Genomic DNA, 22,601 nt, shown 5'->3' with positions numbered 1-22,601 from the left:
CCCAAACACCCTGCTACATCGTCCACTACAATTTGATGGCATTCCATCCTGAATCTCAAAACATAATTGAGTAAGAACTGTTGTCTTCTTTTTAGGATACAGTCAAGACTGAGTTCTTCATAGCATCATAGCATCCTCATTCTTGGATGTAGTGTACATTGTTTTCTATCTTCCTTGTGCGTGCGTGCGTGTGCGCGCGCACACACACACACACACACACACACGTACATGTGTGTATGTGGCCATATTCTTTTACCAAGGATTACTGCAGGATCTTAACGGCAGGCTCTACACTCCATGGTGCCTCAGTATTCTTCAGGCATGAATTTATGCGCACTAGACTAAACTGATGATGTATCTACTCAGCACTAGTGAGCATCTCTGGGAAGAGGGATGAGACCTGAAGAATGACATCTCTAGATGAACACATGAACATATTCCTCGCCCCCCTACAAAAAAAAATACTTCCAGAAAATATCAAAAAGCAAAACTGGGTGCAGCGATTTACAAGAAAACCAAAATGGTCCCCAGTAAACAGGGATTGGAGGAGGGAAAATACTGTTAGGCCTTATTTATCAGAAATGACCTGTCATGCCTATTTAATAACTACAACCAATTGCATATTTTAGGGAGCAAAAAACATTGCACTGTTGCCTAACAGTATTGTGATTTGCATATATAGTTTATTACAAGCTGCAACAACTCAGAGACACAGCAAGTATGCCAATGAAAAAAAATGTTTCTGGCTTTGGTTTTTATTAAGGACAAATTAGATATTTCTGAATTGCTTTTAATGTCTGCAGACAGTGCTGCTCTCTCTTGGGGATGTCTTATTTATTTGGATATGTTAAAGCCTGCCTCATCCCGAGGCTTCCCACAAAAAGCAACAACTTGTAGTATAACACAAGAACGCTAAATATATGTTTTAATAGCACCGTATTAGCTTACCCCAGCCAGATTAAACATTAAAAAACCAAGATGAAATTGTTTGATCTTGTCACCTCTCTTTTTCAGGGTGTGAACAATATGCTGACCACACTCAGTGATACCTCACTTTTTCAACTTACCTTGGTTATACAATGTCAGTGATTACTTTGCATTTGCCCATAGAGAGAACCCATAACACAGACAAAGTTTAAATCTACTTCCTCTTCATTTGAGTGAAGTCACATTATGTGCCTCTTAATCCACAATCCTAGTCCAACACTCTAACCATTACAACCAGCCTGGAATGAATAAAAATGCCTTCAACTGGGACTGAAAGTTCACCAATAAGAGGGAGGGATCAAATTCACAGAGGTGGTTCCAACTGGGGTGATACCACTGAGAAGGCCGTGCCCTGAGTCATCATGGCACATACTCCACCAGAGGTGAATCTACCAACAGGGCATCTCCCATGCAGCAGAGGTAAGAGGACAGAAAAACAGAGGAATTCTTGCAAGCCACCCTTTCCTTAGATGCAGTCCACTAAGGACAGACTCTCTACCTTCCACTTCCAGAAGCACTTTTTGGCTTTCCTGCTTGGGTTGCCTTTTAATAGCTGTGAGTAAGCAGGCATGGAATGTTTTTTATTCCTATATAAAATACATTTTAATTGTTTTTCTTTTTCTTTTTAGTGCACCCCCTCCACCCAAAAAAGTCCATTACCTGCCTCAAATCTTAGGGAAACATAATAAAGTATCTGGTTTAACCCCCTACATATCGTCCAGTGGATGGAATTGACTATGTGTTTTTGAATAATTCTTTGCTCACATAGCTTACAAATATACAGGTCAGCTGAGACAGGCTGGGGGGTGGGGTTGGTGTTACATGCCAATGTACTCTTGACAATGCAAACTGCCTTTTGCTACTAAAATGGAGAACTGCAAAAAAAAACCCACCAAAAAACCACACACACCCCAAAACCCACCTTTCTTTGAAAAAAGGTGGTGTGTTTTGACTATTTGTTCCTACTAAATCACACACACATTTCTGTGGGACATTCAATAATCATATATAAAGCAAGTCACATCCTGCTTCTTAAAGAATACTCCACAGTGCAACATCAGAACACCCACATAACTCTTTTCTCTCCCCCTCTTCCCCGCCTTGGTAAACAGAGCCCTATGATTAAAGTCTGAGCTCCCATGGTTATCACGCACACAAGTATGCATTACACATACTGTCTCAGCGGGTCCTCATTATGTAGTCACAGCATAGAAAAAATAAATGCCTCACTGAACAAGGCGGAAGGGGGAGATTTTTCACTAGCTATGTGGAAAAGCATTAACAATTTAGAGAAAAGGACAAAAGGTAGGTTGACCACATTTCCTTTTTTTAATCCCCATTTTCAGAATGTTTACTGATAGAGCAGAATAAATGCTTTGGAGTGAGAAAAAGTGCTCTCTAGAGGTTTTACACTAAACAGTTTTGTTAGGTACTAGCTTATTGGCTAGTTGTGAAACCTTGTGGTTTCGTCTGCTGTTTTGGGTGATGATGATGATGGTGATTATGATGATGATTATTAATAATAATAATAATAATAATAATAATAATAATAATAATAATATTAAAACTTGGACTAAGCACTGTGACACCAGAATAAATTATTAATTCGGGTTAAAGCAGAAATAACAATCTGTTCTTTAAATATTTAAATGGTAAAAATGACAAATGTCAGGTGCCCCAGAGAGACACTGAAACACATATTTTGGAAACACCGTCTACTGCTCACGGTATATTGAACCATACCTGTATGTTTAACCCATTGCTTTCAGAAAACAAAGCCAAAATTTCATCACTTCATTTTGTTGATCAGGGACCTTCATTCAAAACCTTCAGATGCTGTGTTCAACGTAATTTCTTTCCCAAAGAATTACAGGTGAATTAACACTTGTAAAAAATTACAGGTGTAGAGACAGAAGACTGCCTGACTGACAGTGGCGGAGTGTTCCTCACTGGTGCCCAGGGTGGGGCGCCATGGTGGTGTGGTGCATGGCCGGAGCAACCCTTGCCCACTGGAGCTAAGTGGGGAGCCCGGCCAGCCGATGCGGCCAATAACACCCTGCTTTGAGGGGCACACTCACAGTGCTCCTGCGAGCCCAGCACTCTGCAGCATTTAGAGAGGCTGATGCATTTTAGGCCTCTATCACACCCACTGAGTTTCTATAACTTTTAAACCCAAGGCCAGGCTACTGAGGCACTTTTCAGACCATTGCTGTTTTGCAGGTGGGATTCAATCACATAAACTCACACTACACAATTAAAGTGGATTTGGTGCATTTCTGCAACAAATATGAAAAACCAAGTTTTTGTTTTATGGAAAGTGAAGGGTAAATGCTTTCCCCCAAAATAAATCAGAGCAAATGCTTTACTAAGCAACTTGACTTACTTGCAAGGGTTAACAGCGTTATTGTGACATCAGGGCACTTCAGCTATTGAAAACAAGCATGCAGGGTTATCAGGAACAGTGCTCAGCAACATGCACATCTTGACATATACTTGAATCCTTAGGTAGGGACCAAAAATATGTGGGCATTATGTCCAATAAAAATCTAATTAACTTTAGTTTGAGAAGGCAAGGTCAAATGTGCTTGAGAAAGCCATATATGATTGAGGTAGCAGTTGGTCAGCGGGCAATAACAAACCACTTCAGTTTTCAGTACATTGCTATATATTGTGCACCAAGGATGAGCCAAGGATGCTTTGCAGATAGATTCTATTTTTGCAATACTTGAGGAATATTTAGAAATCTTATTAATTCTATTTATCATGTTATTCTTGGTGGGGGGAGAGAGAAAGAAAGAAAGATTGCTTTACTGTCGTGACTGTTGCATGCGTAGATGATAGAATTACCGTATTTTTCGCTCTATAAGACACACTTTTTCCCTCCTAAAAAGTAATGGTTTCTCATAAATACAATAAAACAAATAGACAAATAAAGAAAGTTATGAATCTAGAAGCATTCAGCAGAGGCGTAGCATGGGCAGGGCTGGGGGTGCCATCATCCTGGGGGCAGTTTTTTAGGGGGGCACAACAGTGTTGTGAGCTGTTGCATCCTTCTAACCCACCCTCCAACAGGAGAGAGGCTTGAGCAGGATGCAAAAGGCATTTGCACTGCCAGATCCACGCTGCTTTTGCTAGTCTCGCAAAGACTAGCTGGGCTTTGTTGAGCCTTTCAGTAAGCTTTGTGGCTAAGTGAGGATTCGAACCCTAGTCTCCAGCAGTCTAGCCACTACCCCAGATTACCAGTCTAGCCACTACCCCAGGTTCCTGTCACCAGGAACTCCCCAAGAGATTAATCAGGCTTGCCCCTTTATTACCAACTCCAGTGAGGAAAACTGATTTCCAACTACTGTAGGTAGTCATTTTTTAACTACCCCACATGGCCTTGGGAATCTCATTAGCACCAGCATTTAGGGAGCTTTTTCTTTTCTTTTTAAGATTACTGTATTTTTCGCTCTATAAGACGCACCAGGCCATAAGACACACCTAGTTTTTGGAGGAGGAAAACAAGAAAAAAATTATTCTGTGTTATGTACTGAAGTTCTCACCCTGGGGCAGCAGGGGGATACTGTAGATAGTTATGCAATTGAAGGATCGAAAGTGACGTTCAGTGATCGGATGGTTTTAGAAAGTTGCTACAGTAACATTGTACTAGAGCTCTATATAAGCAGGCTGACTGAGCCCAGCAGCGATTCCTCTCACTGTTCTGGGATAGCTGTGTAGCCTCTTCAGAGCAGCAGGATGAATGTTCCCCCTGCCCTGAAGAGGCTGTGTGCGGCTAAGCCAGAAGCTAGAACAGCGAGAGGAAGCGCTGTGCAGCAATCCCTCTTGCTGTTCTGGCTTCTGGGATAGCTGTGCAGCCTGCATTTGCTCCATAAGGCGTATAAGACACACATTTCCCCTTACTTTTTAGGAGGGAAAAAGTGTGTCTTATAGAGCGAAAAATACGGTAATTCTATCATCTACGCATGCAACAGTCACGACAGTAAAGCAATCTTTCTTTCTTTCTCTCTCTCTCCCCCCACCAAGAATAACATGATAAATAGAATTAATAATTAATAATTAATCCCCTTCATAGATCACTGCCTTGCCGTGGCGAAGGGGCTTGAATAACTCAGAGAAGCTATGAGCTATGCCGTGCAGGGCCACCCAAGATGGACAGGTCATAGTGGAGAGTTTTGACCAAACGTGATCCACCTGGAGCAGGAACCGGCAAGCCACTCCAGTATCCCTGCCAAGAAAACTCCATGGACAAAGGCAACAGGCATATAAAAGTTATGACGCTGGAAGATGAGCCCCTCAGGTCGGAAGGCGTCCAACATGCTACTGAGGAAGAGCGGAGGACAAGTACAAGTAGATTCAGAGCTGATGAAGCGGCTGGGCCAAAGCCGAAAGGACGCTCAGTTGCGGATATGCCTGGAAGTGAAAGGAAAGTCCAATGCTGTAAAGAAAAATATTGCATAGGAACCTGGATTGTAAGAACCATGAACCTTGGTAAGTTGGATGTGGTCAAAAATGAGATGGCAAGAATAAATATTGACATCCTGGGCATCAGTGAACTAAAATGGACAGGAATGGGCGAATTCAGTTCGGATTACCATCATATCTACTACTGTGGGCAAGAAACCCGTAAAAGAAATGAAGTGGCCCTCATAGTCAACAAAAAAGTGGCGAAAGCTACTGGGAAGCAATCTAAAAAATGATAGAATGATCTCGATACGAATCCAAGGCAGACCTTTTGACATCACAGTAATCCAAGTTTATGCACCAACCACTGGTGCTGAAGAAACTGAAATTGACCAATTCTATGAAGACTTACAACACCTTATAGAAATGACACCAAAGAAGGATGTTCTCATTATAGGGGATTGGAATGCTAAAGTAGGGAGTCAAGAGATAAAAGGAACAACTGGCAAGTTTGGCCTTGGAGTTCAAAACGAAGCAGGACAAAGGCTAATAGAGTTCTGCCAAGAGACCAAGCTGGTCATCACAAACACTCTTTTCCAACAACACAAGAGACGACTCTACACATGGACATCACCAGATGGGCAGCATCGAAATCAGATTGATTACCGTATTTTTCGCCCTATAGGATGCACTTTTTCCCCTCCAAAAATGAAGGGGAAATCTGGGTGCGTCCTATGGGGCGAAGGCAGGCTTTCGCTGAAGCTTGGAGAGCAAGAGGGGTCGGTGCGCACCGACACCTCTCACTCTCCAGGCTTCAGGAAGACATCCGCAGCCTAGGAAGCCCTGAAGGAGGTCCCGCAGGGATGTCTAGGCTGCGGATAGCAGCCTGCTTCCCGGAGCGTCGGGCGCCCTGAAAGCAGAGTGCCCGGCGCTTCGGGAATACATCCGCAGCCTAGGCAGCCCTGTGGGAGGTCCCGCAGGGATGTCTAAGCTGCGGATAGCAGCCTGCCGCCGGGTGCGCGGGACACCCTGAAGCAGAGCGCGCCGGACAGAAATCCGCAGCGTGGGGAGCCCTGCAGGAGTTCCCCGCAGGGCTCCCCACGCTGCGGATAGCAGCCTGCCGCCCGGCGGGCGGGGCGCCCCGAAGCAGAGCGCCCCGCGCGTCGGACAGGCATCCGCAGTGTGGGGAGCCCTGCAGGAGTTCCCCGCAGGGCTCCCCACGCTGTGGATAGCAGCCTGCCGCCCAGCGGGCGGGGCGCCCTGAATCAGAGCACCCCTCGCGCTGGGCAGACATTGGCCAGCCCCACAAGCTCAGGGGACAGCAGGGAGGCGCAGCGCCGCCATCCCGCTGTTCCTCGACCTGGTTCGGTTTCTCCGACCTGCTTTTTGGGGGGGAAATAAAGGAAAAAACTTTTTCCTTTATTTCCCCCCCAAAAAACTAGGTGCGTCCTATGGGATGGAGCGTCCTATGGGACGAAAAATACGGTATATTCTCTGCAGCCAAAGATGGAGAAGCTCTATACAGTCAGCAAAAACAAGACCTGGAGCTGACTGTGGCTCAGATCATCAGCTTCTTATAGCAAAATTCAAGCTTAAACTGAAGAAAGTAGGAAAAACCACTGGGCCGGTAAGATACAATCTAAGTCAAATCCCTTATGAATACACAGTGGAAGTGAGGAACAGGTTTAAGGATTTAGATTTGGTGGATAGAGTGCCTGAAGAACTATGGATGGAGGCTCGTAACATTATACAGGAGGCAGCAACTAAAACCATCCCAACGAAAAGGAAATGCAAGAAAGCAAAGTGGCTGTCCAACGAGGCCTTACAAATAGCGGAGGACAGAAGGCAAGCAAAATGCGAGGGAGATAGTGAAAGATACAGGAAATTGAATTCAGGTTTCCAAAAAATAGCAAGGAGAGACAAGAAGGCCTTCTTAAATGAGCAATGCAAAGAAATAGAGGAAAACAACAGAATGGGAAAAACCAGAGATCTGTTCAAGAAAATTGGAGATATGAAAGGAACATTTCATACAAAGATTACCATAATAAAAGACAAAAGTGGAAAGGACCTAACAGAAGCAGAAGACACCAAGAAGAGGTGGCAAGAATACACAGAGGAACTATACTAGAAAGAAATGGATGGCTCGTACACCCCAGGTAGTGTGGTTGCTGATCTTGAGCCAGACATCCTGGAGAGTGAAGTCAAATGGGCCTTAGAAAGCACTGCTAATAACAAGGCCAGTGGAAGTGATGATATTCCAGCTGAACTATTTAAAATTTTAAACGATGATGCTGTTAAGGTGCTACACTCAATATGCCAGCAAGTTTGGAAAACTCAGCAGTGGCCAGAGGATTGGAGAAGATCAGTCTACATCCCAATCCCAAAGAAGGGCAGTGCCAAAGAATGCTCCAACTACCGCACAATTGCACTCATTTCACATGCTAGCAAGGTTATGCTTAAAATTCTACAAGGCAGGCTTAAGCAGTATGTGGACTGAAAACTCCCAGAAGTGCAAGCTGGATTTAGAAGGGGCAGAGGAACCAGAGACCAAGTTGCAAACATGCGCTGGATTATGGAGAAAGCTAGAGAGTTCCAGAAAGACATCTACTTCTGCTTCATTGACTATGCAAAAGCCTTTGACTGTGTAGACCACAGCAAACTATGGCAAGTTCTTAAAGAAATGGGAGTGCCTGATCACCTCATCTGTCTCCTGAGAAATCTCTATGTGGGACAAGAAGCTATAGTTAGAACTGGATATGGAACAACTGATTGGTTCAAAATTGGGAAAGGAGTACGGCAAGGCTGTATATTGTCTCCCTGCTTATTTAACTTATATGCAGAATTCATCATGCGAAAGGCTGGGCTGGATGAATCCCTAGCCGGAATTAAGATTGCTGGAAGAAATATCAACAACCTCAGATATGCAGCTGACACAACCTTGATGGCAGAAAGTGAGGAGGAATTAAAGAACCTTTTAATGAGGGTGAAAGAGGAGAGCGCAAAATATGGTCTGAAGCTCAACATCAAAAAAACGAAGATCATGGCCACTGGTCCCATCACCTCCTGGCAAATAGAAGGGGAAGAAATGGAGGCAGTGAGAGATTTTACTTTCTTGGGCTCCATGATCATCGCAGATGGTGACAGTAGTCAAGAAATTAAAAGACGCCTGCTGCTTGGGAGAAAGGTGATGGCAAGCCTAGACAGTATCTTAAAAAGCAGAGACATCACCTTGCCAACAAAGGTCTGTATAGTTAAAGCCATGGTTTTCCCAGTAGTGATGTATGGAAGTGAGAGCTGGACCATAAAGAAGGCTGATCGCCAAAGAATTGATGCTTTTGAATTATGGTGCTGGAGGAGACTCTTGAGAGTCCCATGGACTGCAAGAAGATCAAACGTATCCATTCTTCAGGAAATCAGCCCTGAGTGCTCACTGGAAGGACATATCCTGAAGCTGAGACTCCAATACTTTGGCCACCTCATGAGAAGAGAAGACTCCCTGGAAAAGACCCTGATGTTGTGAAAGATTGAGGGCACAAGGAGAAGGGGACGACAGAGGACGAGATGGTTGGACAGTGTTCTCGAAGCTACGAACATGAGTTTGACCAAACTGCGGGAGGCAGTGGAAGACAGGAGTGCCTGGCGTGCTCTGGTCCATGGGGTCACAAAGAGTCGGACACGACTAAACGACTAAACTACAACAACAGCAAAGAATTAATAAGATTTCTAAATATTCCTCAAGTATTGCAAAAATAGAATCTATCTGCAAAGCATCCTTGGCTCATCCTTGGTGCACAATATATAGCAATGTACTGAAAACTGAAGTGGTTTGTTATTGCCCGCTGACCAACTGCTACCTCAATCATATATGGCTTTCTCAAGCACATTTGACCTTGCCTTCTCAAACTAAAGTTAATTAGATTTTTATTGGACATAATGCCCACATATTTTTGGTCCCTACCTAAGGATTCAAGTATATGTCAAGATGTGCATGTTGCTGAGCATTGTTCCTGATAACCCTGCATGCTTGTTTTCAATAGCTGAAGTGCCCTGATGTCACAATAACGCTGTTAACCCTTGCAAGTAAGTCAAGTTGCTTAGTAAAGCATTTGCTCTGATTTATTTTGGGGGAAAGCATTTACCCTTCACTTTCCATAAAACAAAAACTTGGTTTTTCATATTTGTTGCAGAAATGCACCAAATCCACTTTAATTGTGTAGTGTGAGTTTATGTGATTGAATCCCACCCGCAAAACAGCAATGGTCTGAAAAGTGCCTCAGTAGCCTGGCCTTGGGTTTAAAAGTTATAGAAACTCAGTGGGTGTGATAGAGGCCTAAAATGCATCAGCCTCTCTAAATGCTGCAGTCACAAACAGGTTTATTAAATTGTTACTAATGATATATAAAAAAATATTGATCAAGCAAATTATCCAAGAATGTACACATTCATTCTTAAAGCACATGCTTAACTGTTTGAGGCAGAGTTACACATTGGAAGCAGGTTAACTACATTTCAATAAATGTAACTTTCTGGAGTTTTGGCTACATGTTTGATTTGCCTGCACAAACTATCACTTTTTTAAAAAAGACTAAAATGGGAAAAAATAGAAGTGAAGACCTTGTCTCAATAAGTTTACCAACAAACCAGGCAAGAAACTTTTAGAATGAAAGTTTTAGGCACTTTCAAATAGCATATAACAGCTGTTAGCATCTGGAAACAAAAGTGTTAACTAAAACAAGCCTTGACTATGCTTAAATATTTAAACACAAATAGGGGTAATAATTAGTCTTTGATGCAACAGTGGTGTAGCATTACACTTGCTAGCACAGTTACAAAGCTAAGCAGAGTCTGGGATGGTTTCCAGATTGGATGGAGGACTACATGTTGAGGTGCCCGCATTGCAGGGGGTTGGACTAGATGACCCTCAGGGACCCGTCCAATTCTGTTCTTTATTTTTTTAAAGATGCATAAAGGGCTGTTAACTGAATAAACTATTCTTCTACCCTTTATTCATTGCCACTTTGAAATGGAACTGGAAGAGAAGGGAATGTAGCATCAGCATACCATTCATGGAGTTTCCCTTTTACTCACTGTGAAAGCAGCAATTTTCCTGCCATGTTTCAGGAGCAGCTCTTTATTACACACATGTCTATCAATACAAACTCTACATACCATGCTGTGCCTTGGATAAATTCCCATCAAAACATAAATTCTGTTAATGCTCTAAAGGTTTTTCAAAGCAGTGTCACATACATTCACCCTCTCTTTAATACATCTCACTGTGTTCAGTTTCACATGCTCAACAATTCACTGCAGGTCATTTGTAAAGATCAAAGGTAGAGGCACCATGCCAGCAAGCACTTTATTTTGCATTAAGTGAAAACTTGAAATCAGGAGTAATTTCAGTCATTCTGACACAAGGATATTATTTAGCAAGTTTTAAGTAGCCGGCTTCTATTGGAGCCCATCACTATGACAACATACAATGTATTTTTAGCACTGTTCTGTCCATACTACATGCACAATGAGCAAGACTTGTTGACTTAAAGCAACACACACCATGATCCAAGGACCAAGAGCTAATTAATGGTGCAGCAGTGTTTTGTTTTTTAAAAAAAATGCCTAGCCATGCTACCAAAGGAAGTTGTTTTTACCAGCTGATGTAATGTGTTGTTGTGTTTAAAGTGACCACAGCTCAAACAGTTGAATCCAGACTTAAGAACATAAGGAGAGCCTGCTGGATCAGACAAGTGGCCCAGCTAGTCCAGCATCCTGTTCTCACAGCAGCCAGCCAGATGCATGCAGAAAATCCACAAGCAGAATCCAAGCACAAGAACACTCTCTCCTCCTAAGGTTTCCAGCAACTGGAATTCAGATGCATTACTGCTTTTGACTATGGGGTAAATACTGTTTCACGTCACACCAATCTCTGAGCAGCATGAGATTCCAAGGGTCCAGGCACATACTCAGGGTTCGTGTTTCCTTTGGAAATGAGACACAGTGGAGACTGTGGTGCCTTTATGATACATGGTTCATTTACAAATATATACCAACTGTCCATTTGCTCAGCTTGCTGCATCTAACAGGTTGCCACTTTTTCTCTCTGGGCTCACATTACTACTATTGCAATCCTAAACTCAACTCTGCTTACTATCTCTCAGTTGAAGGAGCGCTAACACTCATTTGCTTTGTTAATCAACATTACCTTCTTTTTCTTCTGCTTGATGGCCCTTCTCCCAGGTGATTTCCCAAACTCGAAAAAAATGCTTTGGTCTGCATTTGCTAAATCCAGTGCCTGGCATTCAGGAATTAAAAAGGGGTCCAGGAATTAGAAGGGGGGTCCAGACACCTCATAAACATATAATACTACTTTCTCGAAGCCTGTGCATTACTGTGCATATAGTCATCATGACTAGTAACCTCTGATAGCCTTATAATCCATCAAACTGTCTAATCCCCTTTTAAAGTCATCTGAATTGGTTGCCATCACTACATTTTGTGATAGCAAATGAAATTGTTTAACTACACACTGTGTGAGGGTGCTGTTTCTTTTGTCTCTCCTGAACCTTCATTCAGTGTGGCTGGATGGCCCAGGGTTCTTTTATTATCAAGAAAGGGGGAAAGTCTTCTTCCCCAAAACTTGCACAGGAGGAAGACTGGGAGACAACTTCTCAGCTGATACTTAACCATGAAGGTTTGATTGTACCTTTTATATATATGCCATGTAATATTATTATGCTATTTACTGCATGTGTGCTATTCATGTACTCCCTAAATAATATTTCCTGTTCCCCATCCATCAGTGGAACAGTACTACTCACTCAGACTTATTTCACATCATTTTCCCCTTCTACCCATCAACACCTCAGCACTCTTTTCATACTAGCGGCTGGTCCAAGCATTAAAAATCAGGCAGAATGCTGGCAATTCTGCTTACTGGATAAAACTTAAATCATTTGGATCTTAAAGCTAGAAGGCATAGCAACATCTAATTTCAACATCCGCACAGAACAAATGCAGCTTGTCTGAAAGGACAGGAACAAAACAAATGCTTGGGGCGATCTTGTTTTAACTTAGAAGGCAATACCAGTGTGAAAATCCAGGAAGTGTATGTGTATATATTCCTATTTGTCGAAAAGGTGAAAACAAACAGACTGTTCTAGGGAAACATTTGAGGATGACAGGAAACTTAGGCCTACCAAGATACAAAAGAACATCACACATTTGCAAGTGACTCTTCACTATTGACATGTAGAAATGTCCAAGATGACTTCTTCTTTTTTTGTAGATTACCCCTTAATCACAACACTGCAATATTTCCATGCTGCTATAGTTATAGCTTCTAGTGAGAGCAGAGGTCAGCAGCTGCAGCCTGCTTCTCTAGTGATTTCAGTCAGCAACTCTATTAAACCAGCCGACATTATTGTAGAGCACATAATAATGGGATAAAATCCAGTTTCCCTCTCACCCACCACCTTTCTTTTAGGCGAAGCAACTTTGGAATCACAAGTCAATGTCACATCACATGTTGATTCAACAACTACTGCTAATAGAAATTTGGTGCTTAATTCTCTGCTATTAGGCTAGCTGATAAGTGAAGTTTGTGCACTTCAACTGGGACCATAATGTGTGAAATGTGCCAGTCTTTAAGAACCACTCCTGAAAAGGGTGGCATCAGCAAGGTTTTGGAATACTATTAGAACTGGACTTGTGTGTAGTAATTCGTTTCTATGGTTTTAACACAAATACTGTGAAATGAAAATAAGTGATTATAAGCAACTCAGCACTTACTCCAGACATATGTGATGGTCTAGTGCAGTGGTTCCCAATTAGCCAAGTACTACTTTTGAAAATTTTGATACCTTTATGGTAGTTTTTGTTATGCAAATAGTGCCATGGACCCCCTGGGTGGGTTAAACACAGATGGCCTGGGGTCTGTGGAACACCAATTGGGAACCACTGGTCTAGTGGTGAACTATGGAAATGAAACGTTACATGGATGTCATCGTATCTGTACACTACGAGCCAAGGCGAGTAAGAGGATAAGAAATTTCACTATCACCTATAATAGCTCCAGTTACAGATAGGTAGCCGTGTTGGTCTGCCATAGTCAAAACAAAAAAAAAAAATTCCTTCCAGTAGCACCTTAAAGACCAACTAAGTTAGTTCTTGGTATGAGCTTTCGTGTGCATGCACACTTCTTCAGATACACTGAAACAGAAGTTATAGAAGGATCTGGCAACTTCTGTTTCAGTGTATCTGAAGAAGTGTGCATGCACACGAAAGCTCATACCAAGAACTAACTTAGTTGGTCTTTAAGGTGCTACTGGAAGGAATTTTTTTTTTGTTTTGACCTATAATAGCCTACACACAAGCACAGAAACACACACCAAGTAAATATTCATAGTAATTGCATTTAGTTATTAGGGACTGGATTTTTGCAGAACAAATATCCACCTTAGCAAAAATATAACTAAAACCAGAGCTCAATAGTTTGCGAGAAATTAAAAAGAGAGCAATGACAAACATACTGTATTTTAAATACCTTTGCTCTGGAAGCAGATGAGTGGACAGGTAAGTGGAAACCTCAGAGCATTTTGTACTGCTTTACTGCTCCAGTGAATGCCAGAGTAGGTAAGCAGAGGGCCAGTATCAGTAAGAAATAGCACTAGGCACAATGCAGATGATGGTTACCAGCACTTTTGCTAGTAGTAATTGAGTTCCCTATTCCATCATAACATTTTGCAAAGATTCATTAACACATCAACCGTCAGAAATGCACTCTAGCAAAATGGAGAGGAAACTGACAGGAGAGAAGAAATAAGAGAGCAATAATAAAAGATATTGTTGTTGTGGCCTCAGGCATATTTTGGGGTTTGGTTGTCAAGCTCAATTTATTTCACTGTTTTACTTTTAATAGCTCACTTAGTTTAACTTCCAGCTAAAACACACAAAATACTTTGGGTGGTAGTTTCCTAGCTGAGGCCTTACTCTATATGGCATTATAAGTTGGGGAGGGACCCCCCTAAACCCTAGAAATGAATAAATGGTGGTGGCAGGGCTTTTTTTCAGCTGGAACCTGCAGGAACTCAGCTCTGGCACCTGTCAGATGGGCACCTTTGCCATTCTAAGAGAATGAAGGAGGCATTCATGGTGAGTTCTGGCACCTCTTTCCTAGAAAAATAGCACTGAATGGTGGATTTTGATTATTTGGGATGTGAAGAGAGAAACAGAGGAATTCCTGGGCTACCCTGGCCAAGGAAAACAACCTGGCCAAGCTAGGGCAATGAAGAAACCACACAGGGCCACTGAGTGCCATTGGCAATGCAAGAGAACTATCCTCCCCACTCCCACAACAGAGATTGGGGGTTTGGAAGGTTCCCAGGGCAACTGGGTGTGAGGTAACAGGAAGGGAATGTCTTTAACAAGGTGAGCTGGGAAGAAGAGAGAACAAAAGGAGAGATCCACCTTGGGCAGGCTGGCTGAAGGCAGGCTTGGGAAAAGGCCTTGGACACAAGTGCTGCACTGCTGTGTGGAACAAGGCCCTCTTGAGATGACCATGCTGTAAGATCTGGACTCCCTCCCTCCAACCTTAGCTGTAAATATGTGAATAAACTGTATTTCTTAAAGCTATGACAGCCTCCACTGCATTTTCAATTCTCCAAAGGAGCACAGACCCTGGTTCAGGGCCAAGATCACCGGAATCCCGTGCACGGCAGGGATTGGGGGGGGGGCTAGTAACAATATATTGCTGGTAGAGGAGAAACTTAGTAGTAGTAGTAATTGCTACTGGGTGGCTTCCAACGGAATATATAAAGAAAGCAACAACACATCAGACTTTAAAAGCTTCCCAATACAGGGCTGCCTTCAGATGTCTACAGGAGGTTGCGTAATTGTTTGTCTCTTTGACATCTGATGGGAGGGCATTCCACAGGGCAGGTGCCACTACTGAGAAGGCCCTCTGCTTCAGTTTGCCTTTGAATTCTACAAGGGTGAGAGCAATGACTTCGTATTTATGTTCCTTCCAGCTATTGTGTACATTTTACTGTTTTATCTTGCAGGCTACCCAAAATCTAGCTTCTATAAAACAGTAAGGCAAACTTGTGTGAAACGCTTCACTTGAAAAATGTAAGCTGCTGTGATTCTTGCTCATTTGTGAGCCAAAATTACTAATGCCAGATACACAAAGGTTAGAAAACATCCCCAAACTTTATTCTCTATAGAGAGAGCTAACATGTCCCATGCAGAGGAGTCTGAATCCAGACAAATACATAATCAAATCAACAGGTAAAACTGAAGGAAAGAGGGATAGTGATGCTTGTGTTGATTTCTGGGCTCAAGATCACTCATCGTTCGCTAGATAAGGGAAAACTCTTGCTTGGATTTCAAACAGAGCAATTTTGACATATGAAAAAGAGCAGGAAAATTGTCTGCATTAGTAGCAGAGAGAAAATTATATTTCCTAGGTAGAATTTCATTCTAAAAAATGGCGATACCATCCTGTATATAGCATGATTAGAAAGGTAATTAAGGAAGCAATTGCTTGCTGTGCTTCAAATCTGGCTGCAAGTGGTAGTATTGCAGAATTAGAGACTAGATGTGGGGAAGAATGCAAACGAAGATACAGCACGACAAAGCAACTGTTTCTTATTCCTTTGTTCTTGAAATTGCAGAGATTACTATCTGCTTGTAGAAGCTGGTAATTACAGGCAACAAAACTTGAAAAAGAATAAAATTATAAAAGGAAATGCATTATTAAAACCAAAGTGAAATAATTCTGTTATCAAACGATATGGGTAAGAGTGGCAACCTCTCAGCAAAGAACCCTCTTCAACTATTTCAACATAGGTTTGTACCACAAGGCCAATTTGGCCATTGGGATGCCCACAATTGGTAGAGCAAACCAAGTTTCCACTGTTTGCATCAATGAATTTTGTTTGCACTAAAGTGTATGCAAGCAGCATACAAATACATTGGATCTAGCCCTTCACATCCACAAGGCCTCCGCAGACATCGTTAAGATCATGGATAATACCCCCAGGATAGTTGTAAAAAATATATATGATACTTTGCTTGTGCAAAATCACTATCACAGTTCTGCTCTGGTGAACAGAGTTTTACTATCACATGAATGCAGCAGCAGCAAGCTTATTGAATGATAACTTGAAGTTACCATCTTAACTGGCCATACCCTCCAGCTGCAGGTATTTTATAGGTATCATTACAGCATATTTATCCTACTATTCCTCCAGGTAATTCAGGATGATGCACATGGTTCTACTGCATCTTCACAACAGCCATGGTTCCTTGCAAGTGAACTGACTCTCTCAAAAAGGAGATTTTATAGCCTGCATCTTTGTTAACCCAAAGACTGCACAAGCCTTTTTCATAAGGAGACAAAGTTCTTTCCTTTTTAAAGTCACTTGTAGCTTTTTCTTCTTCTTTGTTTTACTACCAATAGATGGAGATTTGTTTGTTGTAACTTCTGAAAACTCTGTGAGTAAAACATCCACTTATTTGAAAAGCTAAGTGTCTGTGATTTAGTCTAGCCTAAGTATTTTCATGAGGAATGGTTTGTTTAAAAGTGGATGAGGATGGATGTAAATATAACCAACTTTATGCATGGAACAATCGCCTTTGTGCTAACTCTGCTATGAGATAGTAAGAATCTATTTTCCAAAGCTCTCCCTCCAACCTTAAGGTGCCAACACATGTTCCTTGTGTAAATCTGTGTAATCATTTACATATGTAGAACAAGGATGTGTGTTGAGAGGGGAATGAAGCATGGGGAAAGCAACTCACCATTTCCTCTCACTTAGACATGTGACATACTGTCAACATGTTGCCAGAATTCTCTCTCTTTGACAAACTTAAGAGCAGAGACGATATAAGCGAACCCCACACAAGGAACACAAACAACACACTTAATCTACTTCATAGATTTCATTTGCTTCCTGAAAGGCTCTCATCTGTTATATGCATGCACATCTTAACTTAAGTGAGCAGCCCTTCCACAGCAGCAGTGTTATGTGGCCTTTTCTGTACAAGCCCTTCAGCCAATACAAACCCCAGCCATAAAAGATTGATGCTATTGTAATGTAGCCCCTCTATCCATACACAAAACATCTGCTGTTATTTAAAATGACAGGTTTCTTCAAAACACAGGGGTATGGTTGTGCATTTGGAGCAAGAGTTTCCCTTAGGAATCACTGAAGTGTGATAGCTACTGCAGATAAAAGAATTCCTGCCCCAGTCCCTAGGAAACTTCTGTGCCACCCTTTGGGGATACAAATACTGTGGCATTTTCTCTGCCTCTGAATTTACTCACAATACTGTGCTCCTCTTATTTTATAGCGACTCAATAGTGACACTAATAATTTTCCATGCAATTTAACTAATCCATTCAGACCGGGAAAGCTGTAAAGATCAGTACAGTGGTACCTCGGGTTAAGAACTTAATTCATGCTGGACGTCCGTTCTTAACCTCAAGCACCACTTTAGCTAATGGGGCTTCCCGCTGCTGCCGCACCGCCGCTGCACGATTTCTGTTCTCATCCTGAAGCAAAGTTCTTAACCCGAGGTACTATTTCTGGGTTAGTGGAGTCTGTAACCTGAAGCGTCTGTAACCTGAAGCGTCTGCAACCCAAGGTACCACTGTACTGCCAATGAGTCTCTGCCACCCCACCCCACGCTTTTTCTGCTGCTGCTGTTCTATTGTTTACACACACACATACAAAACAAAAAAAATTTTTTCCTGCCAGTAGCACCTTAAAGACCAACTAAGTTAGTTCTTGGTATGCACACGAAAGCTCATACCAAGAACTAACTTAGTTGGTCTTTAAGGTGCTACTGGCAGGAAAAAAATTTTTTTGTTTTGACTATGGCAGACCAACACGGCTACCTATCTGTAACACACACATACAGACACACACAAAAACAACCATGTGTAATACTTAAAGCTATGTAACAGGTAGCTGCTACATTTCTTTCAATTTTCTCCAGGAAATTGATACATATTTTGTCATAAGGACTAGGAGCAGAATGATTGCATTTATGCTTACTGCTTTCAGGAAGAGAAACTGCATTACCATCCTCAACTAGGTTGAGATTTCTTAAAAACTATTGTTTCATAAGACAAGATGAGAAAGGTTGCCTGACAGTTCAAAGCAAGAGGAAAGGAAGTGATGAGAACATGTTTTTAATCACTTAGAAGCCTGAGATTCTGTTACGTGGGTTCTGGGGCCACCTAGGGGAATGCCAGGAAGGCATAAAACACTGTTTAATATGGTTGCATCAGCATTAACCAAGCATTCTCCTTCAAATCAATATATGAAAAGGCGCAACATCCCCAATCCTTTTAAAGGTCATCTTTATTGATTTGGATTGTTAATTTATTAGGATTTTCAGACTACCCAGGCAAATTACCCAGAGAAGGTACAAAAATTATCTGCACAGACTACTCACAAGTTTTCTAGTGGAATGAATGGCCTGAAGAGAGCAACCATCTGGTGGGAATTTTTAGGGTCAAATGGGATATTTCACATCCTCAATCTCTAGGGATCATATGGGTGAAACTGTCTCATGTGCTCTTCCTACATCTTTGTCTCCACACTGACTTCGTATGAAACCTTATACCCAGGTAACTACATTTACTGACCCAGCTGTGTTTCCAAGACAAGCAGCCAGGAGCTGCTCTAGAATAGCCAGTTCTGATATGCAGTATATTTCTTTGCCCATCGCTTCAGCTTCAGTCAATGATGCCAAAGTTCTCTGGGTCCCTTGTCCAAGCTGTATATTTGAGCAGAATGTGTCCTTGTTCAGGATATTCCACAGTGCTGTTATAGGTTTCGGGGGCAGGGACCCCCTAATCCCTAAAAATTAATAAATGGTATGATTCTGATTATTTGGGATATGAAGGGAGTACAACCTGCTGAGGAGTTCCTGGGCTATCCTATGCAAAATGACTTGGCCAAGCTAAGGCAATGAAGAAACAATACAGGGCCTCTGAGGGCCATTGGCTATGCAAAAGAACTGTCCTTCCCCCTCACCTTGAGGTGTGAACAGACACTGGAGATTTCGAAGGTTGCCAGGGTAACTAGGCATGATTTCACAGGAAGAGTTTAGGGCCTTTGGCAGGAGGCTTAGACTAGATGAAAAAGGCCAGAGCGATCTTGGCTGGCTGGCTGGCTGAAGGCAGAGTTGAAGAGATCCTTTGGGCTTGTGCTTCACTGCGGGATGTGTGGGGGAGCCCCACTTAAGGTGACCAGGTTGTAAGATCTGTACTCCCTCTGTACTTACATCTGTACTAAAGGTGTAAATATGTGTCAATTAAACCATATTTCTAAAAGTACGATGGTCTGTGCTGCGTCTTGATTCTCTCTGGAACACATAGCCTGGAACCCCCTGGAATCTTGCCATGTTTGGCAGAGATTGGGTGGGTGTGGTGTCTAACTTTTGTAACAGTTCTTTTCCAGGATTCTGTGCCACTTCCAGCCTGCATGGCATGAGGGCTTTTCTTTATTCGTTTGTTTGCTTCAGAGTCTGGTGGATGTTCTCTTCTGCATTATTTTCTTGCTGGTAGAGGTGAAATACCTGTGAACCTACTTGGACTCTGAAATCATCATCTGATGCCCTTCTTCGTGTACCTCCTCCTTGAGAGGTCAAGAGGGTGGCATCATGAGCACAGGCATTTTCTGCATGTCTCCTATTTGTGGCAGTTCGAAAGCACGCAGTACAAGTAGATAAATAGGTACCGCTCCGGCGGGAAGGTAAACGGTGTTTCTGTGCGCTGCTCTGGTTCGCCAGAAATGGCTTAGTCATGCTGGCCACATGACCCGGAAGCTGTACGCCGGCTCCCTCGGCCAATAAAGTGAGATGAGCGCCTCAACCCCAGAGTCAGTCAGGACTGGACCTAACGGTCAGGGGTCCCTTTACCTTTACCCCAGGGATGCTCACCCAGCATCTTCATTATCCACCTTTAGGTGCGAGGCAAAAACATTCCTCTGCAACTAGGCCTTTGGCTGATTAACATCCTGCATCCTTTTAAATGTTTTTGTGGGAGGGGTTTTTGTTTTGTTTTTGTTCTTGCCTTTATTATGTATTTTGTGTTTTTATCTAGTATTTTTATGCTGTGAACCACCATGAGATCATCAGATAAAGGATGGTATACAAATTAAACAAGCAAACAAACAACTAATGCTGTGCTGCCTCTAGCTAGACACCAAAAGGGGAAAGATTTCATTGCTTGCTTAGTAAGTATCTCCATCATAAAAGGAAGAAACAAATGCCAAGAGTTTGAGACAAACAAGGCCAGATCCATAAACAAGGCCTTCACATAGTCAGGATTGCTGCACTAAATTAAAAAAAGAACTATCCTACGCAGCACTGTGTTCTACCAGAACACAACCAGGAAGAACCAGGAAGAACACAAACAGGCAGCCCTCCCCTGTTATTTGTCCCCAAAATCATGTATTCAGAGGTACACTGCCTGTGAACATGGAAGTTTTATGTTAATTATCAAAGCTAACACAGCAAGCTTCGTGCCGCTCTCTTCCCAGAAATCCCCATTCTTAAATCCCATTCGTTACAGCTACAGTATCTCATCTTCACTCTTTGTTCTCCTCCAATAGTGCCAGCATTGCCAAACACACAACCAGACCATTACTCTTTCCATCCCTCCTTCAGTTCCTTCAGTCTCTCTCAGTATCTTATTTTATTAGATTTATATACCGTATTTTTCGCTCTATAGGACGCACCCAACCATAGGACGCACCTTGTTTTAGAGGGGGAGAACAAGGGAAAAAAATTATCCCCCTCTCTGCTCAGCGCCCCTTCAGCGAAGCGGCATAAGAAACGGAGCCCCTTCCATTTCTCCTGCCGCTTCGCTGAAGGGGTGCTGTGCAGAGAGGGGGAGAAAATTTTTCTTGTGCATTCAAGGTGCATTCACCCGAAGCCTCCAGAGCGCAGCAGGAGTTCCTTGGAAGCCTGGAGAGCGAGAGGGGTCGCTGCGCACTGACCCCTCTCGCTCTCCAGGCTTCAGTGAAGGCAACCCGAAGCCTCAGGAGCACGGCGGGAGTTCCCGCTGGGCTCCGGAGGCCTGGGGTTCCTTTTCACCTGCTCTTTGGGACTGGCAGGGGAGGGGGAGTGCTGCTCTAAGACCGTCAGCCTCAAAGACCAGGTCAGGGAGCAGCGCAAAGGCTGCGCGCCGCCTTCCTGCTGCCCCCCAAGCTTGTGGGGCTGGCGGTGGGGGGAAGCGCTGCTTTCCCCACTGCCAGCCTCAAAGACCAGGTCAGGGAGCAGCGCAAAGGCTGTGCGCCACCTTCCCGCTGCCCCCCAAGCTTGTGGGGCTGGCAGTGGGGGGAAGCGCTGCTTTGCCCCACCGCCAGCCTCAAAGATCCCTGAAGCCTTCGGAGCGCAGCCCAAAGGAAAAATATGAAGAACAGAAGTTTTGACAAATGGACTATCAAAAACGCGTGAGGCAAACGGTGGAAGTCTTTTAAAAATATTTTAATTAAGACAGATAAGGATATGATGAAAATACATAACTGAATATAAATATAGATTGGAAATGGCTTTGTATAGTGAATACTTATCTACTTTTAAAATTCTCATTCTTGATCTTATTCTTTATCTTCCTTTCTTTAACTTCTTCTTCTTCTTGTTCTTTTCTTTTATATTTTACCTTTCATTTCTTGTCTTTATTGTGAATATTGTTTTGTAGAGGTGTAAATAATTGTAAATATCAGAAGAGGTAAAATGTTTTCTAATTTTTTATTGGTTACATGTGTTTTCCTTTTTTTTGTATATTTGTATTTTTTTCTAATTTGTACTCAATAACATTAATAATAAATAAATAAATAAATAAATAAATAAAGCTCATCACGTGTCCATCTCCTCGTCCCACTTGGCGGCGTCAGGCAACTTCACATTTTGTCACATAAAATCAAGGAACATGGAGGCCTGCAGTAACTGGCCCAGCCTCTGGAAGTGCCGTGTATGGTAGGAGAGACTCCACAGCTGCTTGGATCCCTTCGTATTGCAAGAGGCTCTCTGGCGTCTCATGCTTGAGGAAGGTTTCCACCACTGCCTGAGCCTCGAGGTAGTTCCGCCAGTTTGTGTTCCACGTGATGGAAAACTTCAACACAGCCTCTGGAAGAAGGGGTTTGGGGAAGACACGTCAGGAAGGAGTGCAAGTTGCAGGCAGCGTGGCCACC

The 22,601-nt window shown here is 42.8% G+C and overlaps 1 protein-coding gene and 1 long non-coding RNA gene across 19 annotated transcripts in view; one reads left to right on the top strand and one right to left on the bottom strand.

The window, feature by feature from the left end:
- Positions 1-18,016, top strand: part of LOC310754123 — a 33,792-nt gene extending 15,776 nt beyond the window's left edge. Inside the window, exon 3 of one of the 2 annotated variants that reach the window (XR_014543628.1) lies at positions 16,641-18,016. This is a non-coding gene — a long non-coding RNA (uncharacterized lncRNA). Of the gene's footprint in view, positions 1-1,014; positions 1,600-16,640 lie in introns of those variants that run through there. The other variant, XR_014543629.1, reaches the window with a different exon arrangement.
- Positions 1-22,601, bottom strand: part of LOC310754106 (uncharacterized protein) — a gene marked incomplete at its 5' end in the record, with an annotated part of 138,910 nt that overhangs the window by 104,130 nt on the left and 12,179 nt on the right. For 8 of the 17 annotated variants that reach the window (XR_014543610.1, XR_014543612.1, XR_014543613.1 and 5 more), the window contains one exon: positions 21,879-22,536. The exons of 3 other annotated variants lie outside the window; for them this stretch is intronic. Coding sequence is in view for 6 of the 14 variants with exons in the window: in XM_083595656.1 (XP_083451782.1) it covers positions 11,594-11,683 (90 nt within the window). Of the gene's footprint in view, positions 1-11,593; positions 11,684-21,878; positions 22,537-22,601 lie in introns of those variants that run through there. 6 more of the 17 variants (XM_083595656.1, XM_083595657.1, XM_083595658.1 and 3 more) reach the window with 1 other exon arrangement.

The sequence above is a fragment of the Podarcis filfolensis genome (genome assembly GCF_964270895.1).
Source record: "Podarcis filfolensis genome assembly, chromosome: Z".
In the NCBI taxonomy this organism is placed as follows: Eukaryota; Metazoa; Chordata; class Lepidosauria; order Squamata; family Lacertidae; genus Podarcis; species Podarcis filfolensis.
This window is presented reverse-complemented; position numbering and strand designations above follow the sequence as displayed.